This window comes from Capra hircus, chromosome 5 (genome assembly GCF_001704415.2).
Source record: "Capra hircus breed San Clemente chromosome 5, ASM170441v1, whole genome shotgun sequence".
Taxonomy (NCBI): Eukaryota; Metazoa; Chordata; class Mammalia; order Artiodactyla; family Bovidae; genus Capra; species Capra hircus.
The window spans coordinates 89,184,592-89,210,633 of NC_030812.1; the positions used below are offsets into that span (position 1 = coordinate 89,184,592).

Consider the following 26,042-nt stretch of genomic DNA (forward strand, 5'->3'; position numbering starts at 1 on the left):
CTGTATGGGCTGCCCTTCACTTCACCTTTCTTCCAAATCCTACCCATCACTGATGCACTAAATGACTACTTCCTTGTAGATAACATTTCTTTATGATGATACTATAAAAAGCTATGTAGACCTAAGGCTTCAGGGTTATGGCTAGAAGACCTGGAGTTGACCTCTAGGAGGCACTGCATTCAGTTGGCTTTATAATGCTGGGTAAGTCATTCAGTTCATTCATCACAGTTTTTTAATTTGGCTGCAGTGGGTCTTAGTTGTGTCATGCAGGATCTTTCGTTGTGGTGCAGGCTCACTTGCCCTGCGGAATGTGGGGTCTTAGTTCCTTGATCAGGGATTGAACCCACATCCCCTGCATTGTTCTGGACCGACAGTAAGTCCCCAATTTATCACATTTTTAACGCACATCCTATATTGCTGAATGCTAGAGTTACAAAGGTGAATAAGATATGGTTCTGATTTCAAGGAGATCACAACTGCAAGGATATTAAATTCTTAAAATATCTATATATGCCAGTGTATAATTAAGAAACTCAGATGAGATAATGGAAGTATCAGTATTTTTGTTTGTTTGTTTTAAAGAATGGTAAAACGCTTCAGTTGTGTCTGACTCTGTGTGACTCTATGGATCTTCACCTACCAGGCTCCTCTCTCCATGGGATTCTCCAGGCAAGAATACTGGAGTGGGTTGCCATTTCCTACTCCAGGGAGGGAATATTCCTAACCCAGGGATCAAATCTGTATCTCCTGCACTGACAGGCAGGAATAATAGGTATATAAAATATAAAGTACTTAAGAGTCACAAAAACCAAGTTATGATTTATATAAAACCATGGTATATTCCTTTAAAAGTAGTTTGTGTTTGGAAAGTGAATTTAGTGTTTAGAATGGATGCCATGTTGAGAGTCTGGTAGCTTCCCAGCTAGGAAAGACCTCTCTTCGTTAAGTTATACTGTCTGAGGACTTTCTTCAAAGGTAGCTGCTCCCTAAACAGCCCACGGAAGGAACACACAAGGGTGTGTTTGCAGTTTTCTGTAACAGATGGCTTTTTTCCCTTTCAAAGGGCTGCCTGGGCAGGTGCTCTTACTATGTTTAGAAATGAGTACGTCATAGGATCTAAAGCAGACTCTTTAAACTCATAAAACACTCAATTTATAAACTCTTAAGTAAGACTTTTAGATTTGGTAATCCCAGGAGACTCTTTATTATAAAGTAACTGGACTACGGGTTAAAGGTTCTGCTAATTATATTTCTTACTCAAAACTATCATCTAACCTTAGATCACACTGCAGCTGTAAAATGGTAATGCTGGCGGCTTCTTAAAAGCATTTCTCGGGAGCCTTTAATTGAAACGGCTGGTTCAATGAATCCAATTATCACCTTCCAAAAATTATTCTAACGTGACATTTATTTTCCTAACAGCAACAACTTTTAATGTTATAAAGAACTTTTCATCTTCATAATATATAAACAGGTGTGTTGACATTCCCTGTAAAACTATTTCACAAAGAACACAAGGTCCACTAATTAAAAAAACAAAGACCACCTTTTATTTTTGTTAGTCTTAATTAAGAGCAACAAATTAAAATTTTGTACTAATAAAGAAAAATCCTACAGAAAGCCCAATTAAAATGATATAAATTAAATAATAATAATAAAAAAAGAACAGCATACCATTCTGGTGTTTACTAGGAAGGAAACCCTGCTACTTACTGCAGTGGCTCGAGAGAGTTCACGACATGTGCTGAGGAGTCCGTTTTGTAAATCGTCCCTCTGAAGCACCACGGTCTGAATGGCTGCTGGGTTATCTGCATTCATTTCTATCTCTTGGCTGGCTGACAGCAAAGCTTGCTCAAGCGTGTACTATTATAATAAAAAAATGATTACACTTAATGTTCTGCATCATCGAATTAATTCTTTTCTACTTCAGTTATCAGTGTCCTGATAATCATCATATAAAGTAACATCAGTTGTAGATAATAAACATAATTGTCCTACTTTCTCCTTGTGGAGCTGCTGAAGTTTCTCCTCCAGAGCGTGTACCACTTTATCTTGCTCACACAGTCGGCTTAGCTTGGCCTAGGTTACAGAGAAGATGTCTTTTGTGAGCAGTTTTTAATTTTTCCTGTAATTGGATTTAGGTATAACAAAAAAAACCCCTCACATTTAAAACAGCCAAGGAATAGCTAATCAGGTCAATCTTCATTTCAATCAATAAAATAAAAATTAAAATATAGAATACAGAGATAGGACGCTTTAAAAAATGCATATAAAGTAAAAAAGCATTTTCCACCATACTATTTAACTTACACAATTCAAAATACTCTTAGTAACCAGGCAGTCTCCTATGACTTCAGCAAATCATTTTAATGGGGTTAAGATATTTTCTCTACAAACTGCTGGAGAGTTTAAGTAACTTATGCAATCCTTAATTAAAACACAGACTGGATTCTCTTTTTATATTTTTTAAAGTATGCTTTTATGTTCTTCGGAAAAAATTGCCTCTAACTATAATAATACATGTAAAAACATTGCTAATGGAGAAAAATAACTTTCAACAATTTCAATGTTTTAAATTCTTGATAATACCTCACTTTTTTAATTATAAAAACATGAGAGAGCACTTTAATAAGACTTCGGTCCTGCAATAAACCAGTTCATCACATATCTGAAAATAAAAACCCGGAACAAACAGTAAATATATCCCAAGTGTTACTGCATAATGACACAAGAAAGCAAGAAATTTGAGATTCTTTCCTTGTCATTTATCTATTAAAGTAACCATCTTATCTTTGTTAGACAACACAACTCAAGCCACATCAGATGGGATGCATTGAAATGAGAAGGAGGTACAGCTCAGTGGAATAAAACCAGCAGAAATGAGGGAAGAATGAGATATAAATAAGGACGTTAGTGATGTAAAACACGATTAACAGCAGTAACAAAAGGATCCAGTGACAGAATTTCTAGAGGTTGACACTTTCTCCAGATGACAAAGTTTTACTTTGTCTCTAATCCTTCATAATTTTATATCAGAAATACTCTTCACTTTCATTTAAATGATTCTAAGTTTGTTCAGCTGCTAACTATGGGGGTGGGGTGGGAAGAGGACAAGTCAGGGAGTGAGGATTTAATTGAATCTAAGTGCAAAAGAAGAAAACGTTATTTATTGGATGTCATTTTGGAGGGCAGAACAGGAAGAGGAAATCTTTTTTGTCACGCTTATTTCCAGCGTTTTGGCAGAGCACTGATAATACCCTGCTTGCTAATACTTACATCGATATCTACTTCTTCGGGTCTGTATTTGTATAACGTGCCTCTGCATTCATCCTGTGACAGCTATAAGGGAAAATGTCACACAGCATCTTTAAAAGTGATTAACAATATACATTTACTTAGTCTATAGTTAACATTTTAATTCATATAACAACAACAGAAATGGGGTTTTTAATGATTCTATACTTTTAAAAAGTTTAGTTCAAACACAGATCATTACAAAAATAGAAAATTACTGAACATCAATACAATCAATATGCAAGATACGTAAGAATGATGTTAACTTGAGCTTGTCAGACAAAATAAGAAGCTGGTCAAATAAAATTATGCAGCACCTTATGTTTTCCATTTGCGAGACACACATTATTTTAATGAAAAAAATTGACAAATACAATCAGAGCAGCTGTACTGAATCAAATCTCGAATCAGGCATTATTTCAGCAGTCAAAAACCGTGCTTTCAACAGTATACACATAACCACACAACTGTGTATGTGTACATTCAGATGCCAACACATCTTTGTACAATTTTATTAACAAAACCTAGAACACATTGTATACATATACGTAATATATAAACACACATACACAGTATAGACTTATCTTGTTCCTCTGTCTTAAGAACTAAAAGAATGGAGGAAAAGGATGGGTTTAATTGAAAAGAGGAAAAGCACTCAGAATCTCTTAAAACTGAAAGTCTACAGTATAAATATGGACGGCCAAATTTCATAAAAAGTAAGGATGTGTTCATTGACACCATCTGTTTTATTATATTGTAATGAATTTCTACTCATTGTATTCAAACATCCTATTTTCAGCTTCTTCCAAATATCTTTTGGTCAAGCCAATCCTTATTTCTGACTGTGCTAACCAAGATTTCAATAAGCCATTCCAGTCAGTTATACCATGGATTATATCATAGTGCCTCTGCAGGCAAAACTGACTGACTGCCGTCTATGGGGTCGCACAGAGTCGGACACGACTGAAGTGACTTAGCAGTAGCAGCAGCAGACAGTGTAAGAAAAACATAGCAGGAAAATGTAATTGGGGCTCAATGCATGTTCACAAAGTGGTATACTTTTTCTCAAAATGGGGACAGGAATAATGTATCCCAACTACATTCTAGATTGGAAAATTAAATTTCACTACAAATGCGTAAGAATATAAAAGTTACAACTATATATGCCTTCTCTGAAAAAAACTGCTTAACAGGTATATCTCAAGAAGGCACTATTTAAACAATAGATAACTAAATGGATCTAGGAATGTGGAAATCAGAAGATTAGAAAAGGTAATAAGCATTCCAAACATACAATAATCAATCCTGGTTTCCATGTTTCACTTCAAGACATTGCTTTCACGTACCTCATGCAAATGATTCTGTGACTACTTAAGGGGTATGCACAGTGATTATTAAACCATAGAACTTTCATAGAAAAGAACATCACATGAAAAATGAATTGAATGACAAAAGCCAGAATATTTATGCACTATTTTAAAACAAAGGCCACTGAATATGTCCTGCAAAGTGTCGACTGTCATTCTAAATAAAAGCACCTAGATCCAAGAAGAGTTTATACTTCTATCTAAAGAAAGTAGTGAAAAATAAGTTTTAAAATGCTTTCATCCATGACCAAAAAAAGTCAGAAATGCCAAAATCAGTATTTCTCATTTATAAAACATAAAAGATGTAAAGCCTTTAGCTGCTAAATGTCTACAAAGACTTTGCTTATTTAATATTTAAACGCCAAACAGCTTTACTAAACCATGGAATGTATAATTTGGGCATAAATAGTGCTACATCTAGATTAAAATGTGATTTGCACCTTATATCCCAAGTCAAGAGAGAAAAAGCCAAGTATTTAAAAAACAAAAGCTCAGTAATTTATAACAAATATTTTGGATAATGGTATAACATTTTTATTTACAGAATCTCACTGCATTTTCATATGAGTTGGCAAATTATAAAAAGGAAAGATGTATATTGTGTACTTATAATTTTAGAATGCTATTTCCTGAAAACCATAGAAATAATAATACACACAAATTAGATTTATTTTGTTGTACCTGTGTTTTTGGTACCAACGAAGATTTATCTAAACCTTTTATCAACTTATTCAATAAAGATAACTGGATATCAACTAATAAAATCTTAAAATAATTAATCTTCCAATATGCATTTCTTTTGCCTGTCAGAAGAAAAGAAAAGCATAAGAAAACAAGATGGTTCTTTAAACAATTAACTTTTTTTTTTTAACTGGAGTACAGTAGATTAACTAAAAAATTAACTTTTAAGCATCGTCCATTTCCTATTACTGATTTTAATTACTGATGATTTTAAGAAAAGATGAATTTATTTATTTACAAATTTTTTTAATTTGAAAAAAATTTTTTTTTTAACTTGAAAAAAAATTTTTTTTTTAAATTTGGCCACACCACAAGGCTTGAGGGATCTTAGTTTCCCAACCAGGGGCTGAAACTGAGTCATGGCAGTGAAACTGCTGAGTCCTAACCACTGGACCACCATGGAATTCTAGAATACAATTTATTTTTAAAAATTTCCATCTAGAATCAAAGAAGTTTACTATTTTGTTCTCCATATCAAAATCCTAGTAATAAGAAACATTAACTTCATGAATACTCTGATTAACTCAAGTTCTACATGAAATAATGTTTCATGGCAATATTTTTTATCATTTTTCAAACACATCTTTAGCAAGAAAGTTCTGAGTTTGAATACCATTGTTTGAGGTACCTCTGCAACACTAGAAAAGTTAAGTGACAGGGGTTACTTAAGTAATTAATTCAGTTTGAGAAGCATATTATATGGACTTTACTGATTATATAAGGATATGCATTACATTTAGAAATTCATAACTTTTTCATAGTATAGTATCATAATCTTTTTAAAAACTGGTTTGGCATTAAGTTAAACAAAATCACTTCTGCCAATTAAAACTGAACCTTCTACAGTATCCCTTTTAAGTATGTGAAATATATATATGTGTGTATATATATATCTTTTGAAGCATATGAATATATACATAAAGGACAAAAACAGATCCAAGGGGAAATATTTCGATAAAATTAGACATGTCCTACAAAAACTCAAAAATGCTCTTAGGGCTATGCATGCATATTTGCTAATCAACCTGTATCTTTTAAAACAATTATCATGTGATTAATTTCACTGATATTAATTATGCTATAAAAATTCTAGTACAAATTGTACTTGTGAAAGGAGATAGAATGATCAATAGAACCAGAGGAATTTTTAAACTTGATGCTCACTTAACATTTGCTTTGATTCAGTTTTAGGTTCTTTTTATTTGACTAATTTTAAGAAAATTACTGGGACTTCCCTAGTGATCCAGTGGTTAAGACTCCATGCTTCCACTGTAGAGGGTATGGATTCAATCCCATGTCAGGGAACTAAGATCTTGCATACTGAAAGGTGACCCCAAAAATTAAAAAAAAAAAATACTGCTTAGGTAATTTCTCAGGTGTCCTCTTTCTTTTAGGAAAATGGAACACAGAGGGTCTCCTGAGAGAAAACCTGAAATGGCTATGACTCAGAATAATTGGTCATAAAACACTGTTATGCTATGTTGTGTCATGTGCCAACTCTTGTGAAGCTGCAGAATGTAGCTCGCAAGGCTCCTCTGTCCATGGGATTTGCCACGCAATACTAGAGTGGGTTCCCGTTTCCTTCTCTAGGGAATCTTCCTGACCCAGGGATCAAACCCAAGTCTCTTGTGTCTCCTGCACTGACACGTGGATTCTTTACCTCTGTGCCATCTGGGAAGCCCGTATTGCCACTTCATTTTCAGCTAAATTTCAAGAACCCATCAAGACAGCATTGCAACGCAATCCCAGAAAAGCAAACCATCATGTGTACAACAAAAATTTTCATAAAGATTTTCTTTCAATAATAACACTAGAAGGAAAATCTGGAGAAAAACAAGATGTAATTTCAATTCATAGAAGTCTATATAGACAGAGTTTAAGAAATGTGTCTGTCACTTTTATCTACCAATGATGCTCTGCCAATAATCAATCACTTTACTACTGGCTAGTTACAGAAAAGAACTTTAGAACTAACCAAAGTTAATTCTAGAAACTAAAAAATCCCTAGATTGGACAGCACTGATAGTTAATATTGATTACCTGGCTGCCCATATTTCAAACTCAGGCATGGCTGCTGCTCTTAGACCTTCCGATCTTCCTGTTCTGTGCAATTTCAGGTTTTTGTTTTTTTTTTTCTTTCAAGAATCAGTATGTGGAAATATGTGTATATAAATCTATTACTCTTTCAGTATTCAAGGTCAGTGATGCTATGGAAGACCAGTCTCAGATAACCTCCATGTTTTTGGAAAAACTCCAGGGAGAACTTCTAGTGCAGCTGAATTATTTCAATCAGCAATGAATTCTCCACCATCAGCCTTGATTACTCATCAATATAAAAAGAAAAATCAAACCAAACAGAAAATCTCAGCTCTTACTTATTGGAAATATACAAAATGTGAAAAACGAAAACACAACCTGTTAGAATAAAAGGCCTTCTGTCTCATGTCAGTCAGCATTTTATAAAATTAGAAACTGACAGCTTTGTATGCTGAAAAGGTTATCAATTCCAGATCAAGCCCTAAGGTTCATTTCAAAAAGTGTGCCTTTTTGCAATGAAGTATCAAGGTTCTATAATCTCATCACTTTAAGAATGGAGATTCCTTTTTCTTTTGAAGAGTAAAGCTGTTTAACTTTAAATATTTAATGGTTTATCTCCTTGCTGCAAATTAAAAACTATGCTCGATCACATACTCTACATGTTTTGAAAACTGGGCTCAGAAATAAAGAGTCACCCTCCCGCCAACTGCTTCAGTCTCCCAGTTACAAGTTCCATCACACAGACCTCAAGGCGCCTTGAGGCAAATTGGAGACCTTTAAAGCCAGTGCAAGTTCAAGGTGCTTCTTTTTACCAGGTGCTTTTACATATTTCAATTAAAAGGTATATTCATTTTTCATGTTAGTTAATTTTCTTCCTCGGTATGATTTTTAAAGTATTGTGACAGGTCACAGGCCACAGTTAATTCAAGGGTGTTGAAGTGGAAGAAGCTAAGCTGATGTTGCAAAACACACAGCTAAGAACATTTAGACCATGAAATACAAAAAAGAAAAAAAAAATACTGGAGAGGAATGCGTAACATGACTTCTTTTGCAGATCTGCAGATTACCGAGGTCCTAAGTTCAAGCCAGCCAACGCCATGGCACATATTTTGAGTTAGGGAAGAGAATGGGGTCAGATATGAAGACCATGATGACTACAGAAGAGTGAAAAGAATACAGGGAGAAGTCACTCCCAGTATGGTAAGAAATGGTCATCTTTAGTTTTTACCTTACCACAGTACAGAAACAAGCCTTAAATAACTTCCATACAAATATAAACTGTTCCTAAAACACTGCAGGGGAGAGAGGTTGGGGAGCTTGCCCCTGAAAAGGAAAAAAGAAATTCTTTTTAAGTCTTCCCTAAAAATCAGTTACAATGCTTTAATCAAAAATTAATGGCAAGTTAGTAAAAAATTTTTACACATGTACTGCAGACCTCCAAGTACATTTCAATCAAATACTCTGTACAAAAACTTCAAGAAAATGGCACACTTAATATTCAACAGCAAAATGTTCAGCAAAGCCATGCGAAGAACTGCAGCGTCTTGAAAAGCATGGATGAGTTGGGTTGTTGTTTTTATTTTTTTTTCCAAAGAGACAGAAACAAAAAATGGAATAAGAAAAAGACTAATGTTATGAGTAACTTTGAGGAGAAACCAAAACTGTCACTGAGGGGTTTTGCAGATGATAAAGCAGTATCATTCACTGTCCAAGACCTTACTTGCTGGTACAGTTGGGGTCTTAGCGCCGAGTTCTCAATCATTGTGTGAACCATGGTGATAATAGGTTCATTTTCTTTCATCTATTTCAAATCAGGAGGAGCATACAGCAAACATCAGTTTACAGCATAGCTAGATTTGAAAGACGACACTGTAAATATAGCCTCTACTTTAATATCTTCCTAAGAGTGCAGTTGTTTATATATTATCCCAAGGTTGTACAGAATCAATATAAGCCATTTCAAACAAGTATTAAAAGCTGTAAAATACTGCCAAAATTATAAAGGGCTTACTAACTGCAGTAAAGGCTTTATTTAATAAACATAACCAATATAGTCAATTAATGAATATCCTTATATACACTAGAACAGATGATAAAGCATCAAGATTCAAAGGATAAACTAAAAGGCAACCACCTATAAACTTAAAAGGAAAAAAAAATGGCATAACTTAATTAGCTATTTAGTAAAAAGGCTTAAAATGATATTCAGTTCTTTATAAGGTTATTCAGAAAAACTTAGCTCTCAACAAATAATACCTTCTCACTTAAACAATCACACACTTTATTATTAATCTTGATAGACACTTATATATACTCTACTTCAGATTATCTCAAAGTAGAACACCATATGCAGAATGATTTCAAAGCTGTGCAAACTCAAATTAAATAAGCGAAGACTCAGTGAATCTCCCAGCTCTTTAAAAGACTGAAATTATGTTTCACATTTCCAGCTATATTGTACTTAATTACTGCCTCTAGAAAAATATTTGTTTTAGCAGGCTCTGGACTCAAAAGTTAAAGCATTCAAAAGATAATTATCATTATGTATAGACAATAAAAGGCCAACATATTTGTACTATTTGTAAGCAGACAAATCTGTTCATAATTGCAATTCATGACATTTAGTTTATATAATTTTCATCTCCCATATTATAGAATAAGCATTTCTATCATGGTTAACAAATGCTACTTCACTGACCTAACAAAATCTGCAAAAGTTTACTAATCTTAAGACTGAATGCATAAGCAAAAATTAAATCTGGAAAACTATACACCTAGACAATTTTATTTGCAGTCTAGTTACCGATGTTTCAAGTCAGTAATTTCTGTTTTAGCTGTCAAATGAGAAACCTTCTGTAACTGGTTTAATCTCCTTATAAAAAGTTTTATTCTAGGTAAGTAATTTGTTTTTAAATCTAAACATTTAATATTAGTTAAACTCAAACGTCTGTATGTCAGTAAAACTCTAATCTACACGCTGGTTGAATTCAAACTCTCTTCCCCTCACTATTACCCAGTAAGGGACCAAGGCATTTACAGGTGACCTCTCATGCACACAGGAAAGAACTGTGTTAATAGGAAGTACAAGATAAAATTTTACTGTTGGGAAGTAACTTATAAGTAGGCAATTATAGATAAAAAGTTTTCTTTAGTAGAAAACAACTTTTATACAGAAATTTAAGACCTCTTTATATTTTAAAGTTTATGTTTTAAAGGAATGCTTGTCGTTTTATCTTAACCAAAGAGTTGAGTGTGTGCTAAGTTGCTTCAGTCAAATCTGACTCTTTGCAGCCCTCTTTGAGCCCTCTGTCCATGGGATTCTGCAGGCAAGAATCCTGGAGTGACTTGCCATGCCTTCCTCCAGGGGATCTTTCCGACCCAGGCATTGAATCTGCATCTCTTATGTCTCCTGCTTTGTCAGGCAGGTTCTTAAACACTAGTGCCACATGGGAAGCCCAATCAAATGTTGATCTTGGAATAAAGTGTAACTGCCTTTGGTTTTGGCCTCATCATTTGACTGCACTGATACATACTTCGTATAATGTGGGCTTCCCTTCTGGCTCAGCTGATAAAGAATCCGCCTGCAATGCAGGAGACCTGGGTTTGACCCCTTGGTTGGGAAGATCCCCCGGAGCAGAAAGGCTACCCACTCCAGTATTCTGGCCTGGAGAATTCCATGGACTATATAGGGTTCACGGGGTCGCAAAGAGTTGGACACGACTGAGTGACTTTCACTTTCTTTCTTTCATATAATGTAGGCAGCCTAACTCTCTTCATTTTCAGTATTATATCATTTTGATTTTCAAAGCAATCTCATCTACACTTGCTGTTTTTCAAGAGCATGCCATGAAAATCAGACAGAAAAGTACTTGGTAATTAAAGTACCAAAGTTAGATTAGGTGAGGGGGTTGGGGGTTGGGAGGAAGCGGGTAGAGGGCCTGGGGATTTGAAAGATGGTCAAGAGCATGAATGTTTAAGAAATCATGCAGGTTGGATAGTCTCCAAACATAAAAGACGCTCAAGGTCAAAAATGCAACTACCTGTGGAGTCTTGCAAATAGGCCCTTGTCACATGGCTAGGTTTGTCAGTATGGTGGGTTTTCACCTTTAAGTCGAGCTTCAGCAGGGTACAGACCAGTGACTAGTATTCAGACTTTAGACCTTTAGGAATTACTTTTTAAAATGTATTTAAAAAGGGACAATATCGTTTCAGCCGAACAGTAATCCAGCCTGATTTATTTAGCAGAATACTTCGAGAAGGTAAACATGCATGCTATAGAGGGAAGCCACATTTTCGATTTAAAAACTGCCTCCATTTAATTTACCTATCAAAGATCATTAACTATTAAGTCACTAAGAGGGGGGACCTTGTGAGAAGACACTGACTTAGGAACAGAAAAACTAAAAATACAAAGAGCAAAAATAACATTTAATAAGTGACTATTTCTTAAAAACTGAAGTATAGTCGATTTATAATACTAGATTATTTTCAGGTGTGCAATACAGTGATTCAGTATTGTTATAGGTTATACCCCATTTAAAGTTACTATAAAATGAGCTACATTCCTTATGCTATACAAAATATTCATGTAGCTTCTTTATTTTATACCCAGTTGTTCATCTTTCTTAATCCCCTACCTCTAGCTGGCCCCTCCCCGCTCCCGTTTTCCCCCTGGTCACCACTAGTTTGTCCTCCACATCTGTCAGTCTGTTCCTGTTTCGTTACATTCATTTGTTTGTATTCACTTTTCAGATCCCATATATGAGTGATAACATATGGTATTTGTCTTTCTCTAACAAAGTCAAAGTGAAAGTCCCTCAGTCGAGTCTGACTCTTCGACCCCATGGACTCTACAGTCCATGGAATGCTCCAGACCAGAATACTGCAGTGGGTAGCCTTTCCCTTCTCCAGGGGACCTTCCCAACCCAGGGATCAAACCCAGGTCTCCCGCACTGCAGGCAGATTGTTTACCAGCTGAGCCACAAGGGAAGCCCAAGAATACTGGAGTGGGTAGCCTATCCCTTCTGCAGCAGGTCTTCCCAACCGAGGGGGTTCCCTGCATTGCAGGCAGATTCTTTACCAACTGAGCTATCAGGGAAAAAAATAACATGAAAAGTTACAAAGTGTAGAGTGTCACAGAGCCAACTTCTGAAGCTGACTACTTTTCATTATGAAAAATTTCAAATGTATATATCAAATCCTAGAATATTAAACTTAGAAGGCATCTTTGGAAAGTGACAATTTAGTACAGTAAAGAAATGAAAAATGTCAGCAGCTATTATTTTGAATTGTAGGACAGAATGATTATTTATTCTTTCTCTATACTTCTCTGAATTTCCCCAATTTTCTCCATTGTATAGATATTACTTTTCTAATTAAAAAAAAAACAATGTTATTTGAGAGTCAATGATAAAAATATATAAATCGCAAATAAACTAAATTAATGGAACAACCGTATCTTTTGCCAAACACCCCCTGGGGACACAAGAAGCTAAGAAAAACCTTCAGCACATGTGTTCATATCATGTATAAGGTTGCTGAAGTCCTTTAGTGCAGCAAGGCCCTGATCTAGAACTGTTCTTACCACCTTTATTCTGCCTTATGAATCTGTATGCATATCAGAAATTGACTGAAGAAACATTAACTAAAAAAAGTAAGCTACCACAATGCATTTGTACACACCTACAACTATCATTTTTTTTTTCTTTTTATTACAGGCTACATCACAAATCAAACTTCAAGTTTATTTCTACCAGTGGTTCTGAACCCAGAATCATGTGAGGAGCTTGAAGAGAACAGAGATCCTGACTTCCAGATAATGATAACATACCTCGAAAATCTCTGATGTGGACAATATTATTAAAATATCAAGGTGACAGTCTGGCCTCAAGATTCCTTTTGACAGAAAAGTAACTACAATGTTCTTTCCCAAAGTGTTGAAGTCAGTCAAATGTAATCTGAGCACAGTGAATGTTCTTCAGTTCACATACTCTTAGAGGATCTCATCTCACTCAAGTCGGAGAGATGGGGAAATCTATCTGCAGAAAGAAGCAGCAGGGGGACCATTTCAGAATTCCCCTGGGCATCACACCCACCTGACCAAGGGCTGCTAGGATGCCTGGGCAGTGGGCTTCTAGGGATGAAGGGCACAGAGGAGTGGTCCTGTACCTGGCGCCACCCCTCTTGTGTGCAGCATGCAATGGCTGAGGGCAGCTAAACACAACACTCAAGATCTCAACAACAGGAGTTTGGTCCCCATTAAGCAATTTCACTGACAAGTCTGACTCAGTCTCTTGTGGGGACACGGCTCCTTTCTCCTGGCTCCTGGTGCGCACAAGGTTTTGTTTGTGCCCTCCAAGAGTCTGTTCCCCCAGTCCTGTGGAAGTTCTATAATAAAATCCCACTGGCTTCCAAAGTCAAACTCCCTAGGCGTTCTCTGTCCCTTTGCCAGATCCCCAGGTTGGGAAATCTGTTGTGGGTCCTACAACTTTTTTAACAGTGAGAGAATTTCTTTGGTATAACTGTTCTATATTTTGTGGGTGGATAAATAACTCCAGAAAGAATGAAGAGACGGAGCTAAAGCAAAACACCACCCAGCTGTAGATAGGACTGGTGATAGAAGTAAACTCCAATGTTATAAAGAACAATATAGCATAGGAACCTGGAATGTCAGGTCCATGAATCAAGGCAAATTCGAAGTGGTCAAACAGAAGATGGCAAGAGCAAACACTGACATTTTAGGAATTAATGAACTAAAATGGACTGGAATGGATGAATTTATTCAAATGACCATTATATCTACTACTGTGGGCAAGAACCCCTTAGAAGAAATGGAGTAGCCCTCAGAGTCAACAAGAGTTTGAAATGCAGTACTTGGGTGCAATCTCAAAAATTACAGAATGACCTCTGTTCCTTTCCAAGTCAAACCATTCAATATCACAGAAATCCAAGTCCAAGCCCCAACCACTAATGCTGAAGAAGCTGAAGCTGAATGGTTCTGTGATGACCTATAAGACATTCTAGAACTAACAAACACCCAAAAAAGATGTCCTTTTCATCACAGGCGGCTAGAATGCAAAAGGAGGAAGTCAAGAGATAACACGAGTAGCAGGCAAGTTTGACCTTGGAGTACAAAATGAAGCAGGGCAAAGGCTAACAGAGTTTTGCCAAGAGAATGCATTGGTCATAGCAAACACTCCCAATACACAAGAGACAACTCTACACATGGACATCACCAGATGGTCAATTCCAAATTCAGATTGATTTTATTATTTGCAGCTGATGGTGGAGAAGCTCTATACAGTCAGCAAAAACAAGACCGGGAATGAACTGTGGCTCAGATCATGAACTCCTTATTTCCAAATTCAGACTTAAGTTGAAGATAGTAGGGAAAACAACCAGACCATTCAGGTATGACCTAAATCAAATCCCTTACAATTATACAGTGGAAGTGACAAACAGATTCAAGTGATTACACCTGATAGAGTGCCTGAAGAACTACAGACGTAGGTTCGTGGCATTGTACAGGACACAGTTATCAAGACCATCCCCAAGAAAAAGAAATGCAAAAAGGCAAAATGGTTATGAGAAGGCATTACACATAGCTGAGAAAAGAAGAGAAGCCAAATACAAAGGAGAAAAGGAAAGATACACCCATGTGAATGCAGAGTTCCAAAGAATAGCAAAGAGAGGTAAGAAAGCCTTCCTCAATGATCAACGCAAAGAAATAGAGGAAAACAATAGAATGGGAAAGACTAGAGATCTCTTCAAGAAAATTAGAGATACCAATGTTCATGCCAAGATGGGCACAATAAAGGATGGAAACGGTACGGACCTAACAGAAGCAGAAGATACTAAGAAAACATGGCAAGAATACATAGAAGAACTGTACAAAAAAGATCTTCACGACCCAGATAACCTCGATGGTGTGATCACTCACCTAGAGCCAGACATTCTGGAGTCTGAAATCAAGTGGGCCTTAGGAAGCATCACTACAAACAAAGCTAGCTGAGGTGATGGAATTCCAGCCGAGCTATTTCAAATCCTAAAAGATGATGCTGTGAAAGTGCTGTACTCAATATGCCACCAAATTTGGAAAACTCAGCAGTGGCCACAGGACAGGAAAAGGTCAGTTTTCATTCCAATCCCAAAGAAAGGCAATGCCAACAAATGCTCAAACCACTGCACAACTGCACTCATCTCACACACTAGCAAAGTAATGCTCAAGATTCTCCAAGCGACACTTCAACAGTATGTGAACTGAAAACTTCCAGATGTTCAAGCTGGTTTTAGAAATGGCAGAGGAATCAGAGATCAAATTGCAACATCCGCTGGATCATCAAAAAAGCAAGAGAGTTCCAGAAAAACATTTACTTTTGCTTTACTGACTACGCCAAAGAGTTTATGTGGATCACAACAAACTGTGAAAAATTCTTAAAGAGATGGGAATACCAGATCACCTTACCAGCCTCCTGAGAAATGTGTATGCAGATCAAAAAGGAACAATTAAAACCGGACATGGAACAACAGACTGGTTCCAAATTTGCAAAGGAGTCTGTCAAGGCTGTATATTGTCACCTGCTTATTTAATTTATATACTGAGTACATCATGCAAAATGCTGGGCTGGAGGAAGCACAAGCTGGAATCAAAATTGCTGGGAGAAATATCAATAACCTCAGAAATGCAGATGACATCACCCTTACAGCAGAAAGCGAAGAGGAACTGAAGAGCCTCTTGACGAAGATGAAAGAGGAGAGTGAAAAAGCTGGCTTAAAACTCAACATTCAAAAAACAAAGATCATGGCATCCGGTCCCATCACTTCGTGGCAGATAGATGGGAAAACAGTGGAAACAGTGGCAGATTTTATTGTTTTGGGCTCCAAAATCACTGCAGATGGTGATTGCAGCCATGAAATTAAAAGATGCTTGCTCCTTGAAGAAAAGCTATGACCAACCTAGACAGCATGTTAAAAAGCACAGACATTACTTTGCCGACAAAGGTGCCTCTAGTCAAAGCTACTGTTTTTCCAGTAGTCATGTATGGATGTGAGAATCGGACCATAAAGAAAGCTGAGCACCGAAGATTTGATGCTTTTGAACTGTGGTGCTGGAGAAGACTCTTCAGAGTCCCTTGGACTGCAAGGAGATCCAACCAGTCAGTCCTAAAGGAAATCAGTCCTTAATGTTCACTGGAAGGACCGATGCTGAAGCTGAAGCTCCAATACTTTGGCCACCTGATAGGAAGAACTACCTTATTGGAAAAGATCCTGATGCTGGGAAAGATTGAAGGCAGGAGGAGAAGGGGACAACAGAGGATGAGATGGTTGGATGGCATCATCAACTTGATGGACATGATTTTGAGCAAGCTCTGGGAGTTGGTGATGGACCAGGGAAGCCTGGCGTGCTGCAGTCTATGGGGTTGCAAGAGTCGGACATGACTGAGTAACTGAACTGAACTGAAACAATTTTAATAATCTGACTGAACTTTTACTCTCTGCACATCATTGAATTAGAAATACTTGATCTTTTTTTGCTCCAAATAATCCTAGAGATAGGCTAGTAGTTTCTTTTACTAAGTCACCTCTGAAAACTAGCTATCTGTCTGTCAACATCTCTCTCTCTCTCTCTCTCTCTATTTTATTGAAATATACTTGACTTACAATGTTGTGTTAGTTTCTCCTGTGGAGCAATGTGATTTGGTTATATATACATTCTTTTTCTTTTCCGTTATAGTTTATCACAGGATATTGTATATATTAATGGTTCCCTGTGCTACACACAGTAGGACTTTGTTGCTTATCCATTCTATATATACTAGTTTGCAGCTGCTAACCCCAAACTTCCAATCCGTCCCTTCCAGACACCCTTCTCCCCCTTAGCAACCACAGTCTGTTCTCTATGTCTGTGAGTCTGTTTCATAGATAGGTTGGTTTGTGTCATGAAATACCTACATTTTAATACATAGAAAATGATCATTTCTATAACTTACACTAAAACAGCACACTCTACTTAGTTTTTGCGATGTGAACTTTATAAAACAGCTTTCAAATTAAAGCAGTGCAAGATGACCTAAAAACAAAAACCATAATGCTCTATGAGACCTTGGAATTTCATGCTTAAGTTCCTTAAAAGACAAAAACAAAAGGACTATCCAGTAATTCTCTTCTGACTTGACTACTACAAGAACCCTAGGCAGCGTTAAGGAACTGCTTCTAATAGCTGATGTATTTTGGTTTTAAGGAATCAGAGCAAGAGAAAGACTAATTAGTATGTGGAGGATGCTTAATAATTTACTTGGAAATCAGTTAAATGCTTCGCTTCCTGCTTTAATTCCTTCTTTGAAGTGAAAGGTAATATAGGTTTGGGTTCCAGTTAATTGCAAAATTATAAAGCATTATGAAAGGCCCATTGTTTATTATAAAACGAGAACACAGGATTCGGGCATTACACAATTTTCATAACTCACTTCAGCAATAAATAAAAAAATCTAAATGGATAGATTTAGATGGTGGCACCAGTATCTGTCTGTTTACAGGTGGTGCCAATATATGTCTGTTTACAAGAAAAACACGTATTTTTACTTGAAATGTGTCAGTCTAAATGATTATAAAAACTACCTAGAAAATTTGATACTTTAGTCTCTTTCTCAGGTTTGAGGCATTTTGGGCAAGTATGAATACAGAGCCTTCTTTGATGTTACTGTTGGAAATAGCTTGATTAAAAGCCCATCACTGGGACTTCCCTGGTGGTCCAGTGGTTAAGAATCTACCTCCTCAACACAATTCTATGCAACTTATGCGATGGCTGGTAGGATCATGAGCAGCTTTCCAACAGACACCTGTGACTGGGAAAGGGTTCCAGGTGTGTGGAGACAAGACGCCACCTTAGTCCTTAGAGGGCCTACTATGCCCCCAAAGCATGGCCTCCAATTTCTATCAAGGTGTGTACAGATCCTGTCATTCTTTTCTTGGATCTAGTTCCTGAGCAGGGATGGAATCCAGGCCCCCTGTGTTGGGAGCACGGAGTCTTAGCCACTGCACCACAAGGGAACTCCCCGCTGTCACTTTTCCCTGTGTGCCATACATGAAAAGGGCAGAAAGCACTGAGATGCTGTTTATGTTTCGAAAAAACCCAGATGTCTCCTCTTTCTTTGGTGTTCTTGTCATTATCTTAGCAGTTCTCAAACCTGACTGAGGGGGAAAAATAAATCACTGGTGGGGTTTTAAAAACATGCAGAGTTGGGGAGAGGGGCTCTGGCAACCTGGCAGCTGGGGTGCAGAAGTCCTCGTGAATTGTACTTTTGTTTTTGTCTTGCTAAAGATCCAGTGGTAGTTCTGACAGGAAATCAGGCATGAGAACCACAATCCCACCCCAGCACTAATTTAAGTAACTGAGAACCAATTCAACCATCACCAATTAGGAATTTTTTCAAGGTCCTGATAAGCTGGTACTAAATGTTGGTCAAGATAGCTGTGCAATTATCAAAAGATGAAAAATTTCAAATTAATATACAAGTATATTGCATGGAGACTAAAATATTCTTGTTTTTGTATGAAATACAGCATTAAAAGACTTCACTCCCTTAAAAAATCAATTGAATTGCTTTATTATCAGTGGGCTCAGCAGAATCCACTGAGATCTGGGGGTATTACTAAGAATTCAATTTCCAACCGCCTGTTGTTCTATTATCCTAGCAATTTCAAATATCTGTTTAAAAATATCTATTGCTACAGAAACTAGCCCAGCTAGGATTGCAGAAGGATCAGTATGCTGTAAATCATAAGATAAATGCTCCTGAATAATTTTAGGGGGAGGGTCAGGAAGGAGAAAGACTAGCAGTGAGCAAAGACAGGACAATCATTCATATAATTGGCCCTTGGGAAGATTAACTTCCCAATCCCCCTTTATGTATAAGAAGCGGTTAAGTCGTGGCTTAAATGCTCTTTAAAAAGTTTATATAGGACTGCTCTGGTGGTTCAGTGGCTAAGACTGCCTGCCCAACGTAGGAGGCCTGGGTTCAATCCCTGGTCAGGGAACTAGATCCTACAGCCAGCCAGCCAGCGCGTGAGCTCAGCTGTGTCTGACTCTCCACGACTACATGGACTGTAGCCCCCACCAGGCTCCTCTGTCCATGGAATTTTCCAGGCAAGAATACTGAAGTGGGTTGCCATTTCCTACTCCAGGAGATCTTCCCAACACAGGGATCAAACCTGTGTCTCTTTCGTCTCCTGCGCTGGCAGGTGGGTTCTTTACCAACTGAAACATCCTGCATGCCGCAATGAAAACAGAAGATCGAAGATCCTACGTGCTGCAGCTAAGACTTGGTGTAGACAAATAAACGAAGAAACACCACCACCACATCTGGCAAATTACAAGCCTGACACCTGGTGCAATAAATGCTTATTTTTTAAAAAAAAAGTTTATATAATAAATCATCTAGAATAACATTGTCCAACAGAACTTTCTGTGATGATAAAAATGCTCTCTACTGGTACAGTCCAAAATGACACACCAGTGGCTCTTCTGCCCTTGAAATGTGGCTAGTGTGATGCAGGAGATGAATTTTAATTTTCCAATTTAAATAGCTACATATGGGCTAGTGGCTATTATACTGGACAGCATAAGCCTAGAAATTCTAGACTGGTAAAGTTAAGTATAATTTTCCCCTAAATTTGGATCTCATTCTCAGAAGGGAAAACGTTTGCTCAAGCTCTGTCTAGTAACGGATGCTCCTTGAGTTTGAATTCTGCACTAACAGCTTTCTCCTTTTTTGGCGGGGTGGGGCAATCAGTCTGGATGATTTCTAGCAGCCCTACAGAGCTTTTGTCCTTCATTGATGACCAATGAGAAGACCCATTTCTGTGCAGTCATTTTCCATTTAAATGGAAAATGGACTTTTCCTGAGCTTTTAATGGCATTTTAGAAAAAAGAATTTTTTAAGTTGCGACTCTGTCTTAACAATAGCCCAAAACCCTGATAGCCTTAATCACCAAAGAATCCATCTCTCAAGAATGTCCTCCTGTGTCTAGATCAATAAACTCTTAAGATGTGTGGCAAAAATAAAAGGCTAAAGAATTTGACATGCCCGGGGGTGAAGCTGTGAGGATTGCAGGGGCCTTTATAAACAGGTCATTTGGATAATGACAACGTAAATGCCTTCCACTCTCATTCTAGGCACAACTGAAAGTCCCAGAACCTGAGATTGAAGGGTATGACTACCTATAGAAACTGCTCATTGTTTAACAGGAAGCAGGAAAATCTGAAGTGACTTTTTAAATGGAAGAATGTAAATAAGTCTCTTTATAACCAATGGGGCAAAGAATGGAGGTCTATTACTTTGGAAATTTTAAAGCAATCAGAACAGACGGTTCATGCTATATGTGGTTTCTAAAGGTAGAACTTTGGCAAAGTATTATTATTATATATATTCAGAAAAAATTCAATGGTGCTTTAAAAGATGCAGCTAGACGATATAATCTATCCTCTTTTTCTTTAAGGGAGAAAGATAGATTTTAAAAAAAAAAAGAAAGAAAGAAAAAGAGAAAGAAAACTGGGACACTAACACAGGAGCCATATCTGTCGTTCCCCCAAAAGGAAAAAAAGAGCATTTTTAAACTGACCCTAAGTACTGGCTTCAGGAATAAGATCCACTTATTGAGGCATATTATGAAAATACCCCTAATCCAGCAGAACAAAAGGGGGGCAATCTCTATACTCACAACCTTAGTTAAACTGCTGAATTTTTTAAGTCACCATTTTGAGATACATATCTGGGGAAACTTTTAAGGTCTAGGCTAATGTCTTTCTAAACAATCTACAATTACATAAATTATAAACGTAAATTGTTTGGAATTTTCTAAATTTGTACTTTTCCAAACAATTTACAAATTACAGTGTCATCCCTTTTCATCTATGGGCCTTTTAAGAATTTTTTTTAAAAATCCTTTTGGCTACAGGATACATTTTATAGATCTGATTTTTGCTTCAGTGGCTTAAATCTGTTTTCCTTTTCTTCCCTTGGATAATATTTTTTTAAGTTTTTTAATTGGCGGATAATTGTTTTACAATATTGTGCTGATTTCTGCCATATACCAACATGAACCAGCTTGTTTTTCTTGATTAATAACTTAAAAAAATACTGTTCCTTTAAGCAATGTACTATTATCTGATGACACCATCTTTATTCCCGGTATCCACAGGAAACTAGAAATATGAAGAGAACTCAAAATACATTTTGTAAACATGTTTTATGGTGGAAAAGATATTTGAAATGGTCATATATTTCTCTTCCTTGAAAGCATTTTGCAAAATGATACCACAAAATGATTTTTTTTTTTCCCTAACTTGGTACACTGGGTCTTAGTTGCAGCATGTGGGATCTTCAGGGGTGGCATGTGGGATCTTGTTCCCTGACCTGGGACTGAACCCGGATGCCCTGAATTGGGAGCCTGGAGTCTTAGCCACTGGACCACCAGGGAAGTCTCCAAAACAATACTATTTTGAAGGAACAAAACATTCCCAAAGTCAAAATCTTACATCATTTCTGTTAGGGAAAAAAAAAAGTATTTATTTTGGCCAATGGGTAAATCTATTCTAAAATATATTTGAGCTTTAAATCAAAATTAAAATATCCTCTAGATACAGGATCTGGGCTTTATTAACAACAATCGCATTCCTATTGAGTTAAAGTTGGCACTAACAGAATTCCTACCATTAATTCAAAGATTTATCAGCTTATGTTTTAACTACATAATCACATCCTTAGGTTGATCCCAGAAGAGATTTTGGCATTTATGCTCAAGTTTATTTCCTTCCTGAGCTTTGAAAACCATTTACAATTCTACCTTATAAGCTCTAACATCCTGCCTGACATTGAGCTCCATAAATCTCTGCTGAATGAACTTACTGGAAAAAAAAAAAAAAAAAGATAGAAGAAAAAAAGAGCCACAATAATTGGGTTATAAAATATTAGCTTTTGTAAATAAATCGTGGAACTGTATTATGCATTTTAGGAGGAGTGGGGAACTACTGTTTTCATTTTCCTGTCTTGGTGGTGGTGGTGGTAGTCCTTGAGAAGTTGTGTCTGACTCTTGTGACCCCATGGCCTGTAGCCTGCCAGGCTCCTCAGTCCATGGTATTTTCCAGGCAAGAATAGTGGAGTGAATTGCCATTTTCTTCTCCAAAACATATAGAGATACATATAGAAATACTACAGTTTTATTAAACTAAAGCTTACTAATAGCAATTTATTTGGAGAAGAATCTTTAAAATTAAACCTTTTATCTTTATAAAACTAATTATACATCATTAAGATACTGTGAAGTCGCTCAGTCGAATCCGACTCTTTGGACTGTAGCCCATCAGGCTCCTCCGTCCATGGGATTCTCCAGGCAAGAGTACTGGAGTGGATTGCCGTTTCCTTCTCCAGGAGATCTTCCCAACCCAGGGATTGAACCCACGTCTCCCGCATTGCAGGCAGACGCTTTACCATCTGAGACACCAGGGAAGCCTTCTCTGGTGGCTCAGAGGTTAAAGCGTTTGCCTCTAATACGGGAGACCTGGGTTCAGAAGATCCCCTGGAGAAGGAAATGGCAACCCACTCCAGTATTCTTGCCTGGAGAATCCCACGGACGGAGGAGCCTGGTGGGCTGTAGTACAGTCCACAGGGTCGCAAAGAGTCGGACATGACTGAGCAACTTAAGATACTGTGAAAGCTGAATTTACCTTGGTAGATGGGAAAATAACCAGTTATATAACCAGGAGCTGATACTTGTCAGGTAACAAAGATCAGCAACCTGAAACAGAACTATTTTAGGTACAAGAACAACTCTACTGATTTTGAAGTAAGTAAAATAGATTTTAAAAAAGAAAGAAAATTCATTAATACAAGGTATTCATCCTAGCTTTGTGATTTTGGACAAGTCATTTCAACCTGATTGAATGGGGATAAGAGTAACTGGCCACACATTGCCGAGGAGGGTATGAGAGGCAGGTGGGACACGAATGTGTCAGAACTTTGACACTGTGGAGTGATACAAGCTATTAGGATGGACAGATGCTGGACAGGTGCATGGTAAAGAGAATGGGGTGCTTCCACCGCATCTGAGAAACGATGAGTCACTGGAGAAAAGGGTTTACGGGGGAGGAGTTGTTTATGATGAAATGAGGGCCTGAGTGACACACCAAAAAGAGATTTAATTATGTGGGGAACCAGGAGCTTGAAGTTTCCTGAGTTAGCTGAAAGACAATGTGGCAGGTTTAAGTACAGCTGGGATTTGGCGACTAAATGGTACTGAGGAGCTCAGTAGGTGTAACATGTTTTGGTGGCATTTATGATCCGCACTCAAAACCATGCAGATACTATGTATCAGTTAAAGTACAATCTGTTTGGATAGTAGGGCAGAACCATACAGAACCATTTTCAGTCAAGTGTTTTTAAAGCACTTTTAACTCCAGTTTCAAGGTATTTTTAGCTTTAATATGAGCTGGTAGAATACAACTCCAGGGGTCCTTTCAGGTAGCCTACTAATTGCCTTCCTTTTCACCCACCAGGTTGGGAGAGGCTGCTCCAGCCATAGCTGGCGAAGACTTTCCTCTGTTCTCTTGGGGACTTAATCACTTCAAGTTCTATGTCTAAGCAAAGAGCGAAAGCTAAGGTCCTGATCCTTCTCAAGTCCATCAAGCTCTTCCCTGAGGATGATATGTTTGACAAACGCTGTGACATCAACCGGGTTAAAGGGGACCAGTGTTTTGAACCATTTCTGCTCTCAGGTTTTTTTTTTGGTCAGAGAATTGAGGGATCAAGATGACAGCCTTAATTTTGGACACACAGGAGATGTACCGAAGGCAGAGCTTCCAAATGGAGATTTCTTTGATCAACTACAACTACACAATGGTGACTGCAGGGAGAGGTGTTTTAGACATCCTTTGTGCCCCCTCTCCATGTCTCTTGTTTCAGCCCTCGCTGTGTGTTACGAGAATCTCCGGGCGCTCATGTATGCATAACCTCAGTGTACCCAAGAACTGGTCTCAAGGGGCAACTTTGGTCAGTGAAGGATGGGAGCGAATACAAATGCTGCCGTCTTCTCTAGGTCAGCTGGTAAGTCCACAGGATTTCTATCTGTTTGTCAACAAGTATCAGAAGAGGCCTGAGTTGCTTCTGGCAGTTGATAAGCTATCTGCACCTTCCCGCCTCACTCTCTTTACTCCTGTACCTTGGGATTACTTCTCAGAAGTAAAACTTCCTGCAAACAAGCCCACATCAAGGAAGCCAACATCACAGGCTCTGCTTTCTAGGAGAAATCCAGGGGCTAGAGACAAAAAGTAACAGACACCTAGTAAAACACTGAGTAGATGAATGTTCAGATGAGAGGACACCAAGACACTGGGCACTTCCATAAAATTAGGGTTGAGATGGGTAAAAACAGCAAATAGGGACAGATCCATCACTGTAAGAAACAGGAGAACCGTGATAATGATGGGGAAGCATCAGATAGGCTGAGAGGTCAGCGTTTTGACACACATACACTTCCATATTCTAAATTCTAATCTACACACTGTCCATTTATTTATATTCTGCCATTAAGAGTCCATCCTAAAGGAAATCAGTCCTGAATATTCATTGGAAAGACTGGTGCTGAAGCTGAAACTCCAATACTTTGGCCACCTGATGCAAAGAACTGACTCATTTGAAAAGACCCTGAGGCTGGGAAAGACTGAAGGCGGGAGAAGGGAATGACAGAGGATGAGATGGTTGGATGGCATCACCGACTCAATGGATATGAATTTGAGTAAACTCTGGGAGTTGATGATGGACAGGGAGGCCTGGCGTGTTGCAGTCCATGGGGTTGGAGAGAGTCAGACATGACTGAAAGACTGAACTGATTATGAGGTCATATCCTGGTTAAGATATTCCTCGGTGACATCTCCCTCTCCCTACCACTACTATGATCAAATATGCAGAGGAAGGGAGAGATAGGAAGAGAAAAAAAAGAGAAATGGGGTATGTGAGAGAGAGGACTGCTCTGAACAGCAAGGCACAAGAAAATACTGATATTCTACACCACGTAATTAATTTGCGTCGGTATGTGCTAAATAAGGTATTTTCAATTTTCCAGTGTCCTTAGCTTGCTTTTTCCAAATGCCTTTTCTATATCCCCTAGAAACATTACCCCCTGGAGCTTTCAATCACCCCTAAAAATAGAAGCTCTAGGATCCCTTCAAATATTAGAGAAAATCAGAACTTACTTAATAGCTCAATGGAATAAAGGTGCTGAATGGCCAACAATGAAAGCCATCAAGAATCTTTTCAGTCATCTTGTTAGCATTTCTTCCCTTTTAGGGAAGCTGTTTTTCATGAACACAAAGAACAAAATGCTAGAAAGTACTCTGAGATTTTTTTACCTTGAATGGTTTCAGTACCAATTACATACACCCAGTTTTTGCATTTCCCTTGGCATAAATGTGTTTAGAAGTGGTCAGAGTTCCTGCTTTTGTGGTTTCTTGAAAGGACATAGAAAGCATGCAGATGAGGGATGTCCACGGCAACTAATAATAGGGTGTCAGACTTCTTCCAAAAGTCACTAGCAGTTTTGGTGCACGCA

At 37.7% G+C, this 26,042-nt stretch overlaps 1 protein-coding gene across 6 annotated transcripts in view; it reads right to left on the minus strand.

Moving 5' to 3' along the window:
* Positions 1-26,042, minus strand: part of PLEKHA5 (pleckstrin homology domain containing A5) — a 260,333-nt gene that overhangs the window by 36,914 nt on the left and 197,377 nt on the right. For 3 of the 6 annotated variants that reach the window (XM_018048414.1, XM_018048417.1, XM_018048415.1), the window contains 5 exons: positions 9,160-9,240; positions 3,864-3,899; positions 3,277-3,339; positions 1,999-2,079; positions 1,714-1,863 (listed from right to left, as the gene is read on the minus strand). In XM_018048414.1, the coding sequence (XP_017903903.1) occupies positions 1,714-1,863; positions 1,999-2,079; positions 3,277-3,339; positions 3,864-3,899; positions 9,160-9,240 (411 nt within the window). The remainder of the gene's footprint in view (positions 1-1,713; positions 1,864-1,998; positions 2,080-3,276; positions 3,340-3,863; positions 3,900-9,159; positions 9,241-26,042) is intronic. The other 3 variants (XM_018048419.1, XM_018048418.1, XM_018048416.1) reach the window with 2 other exon arrangements.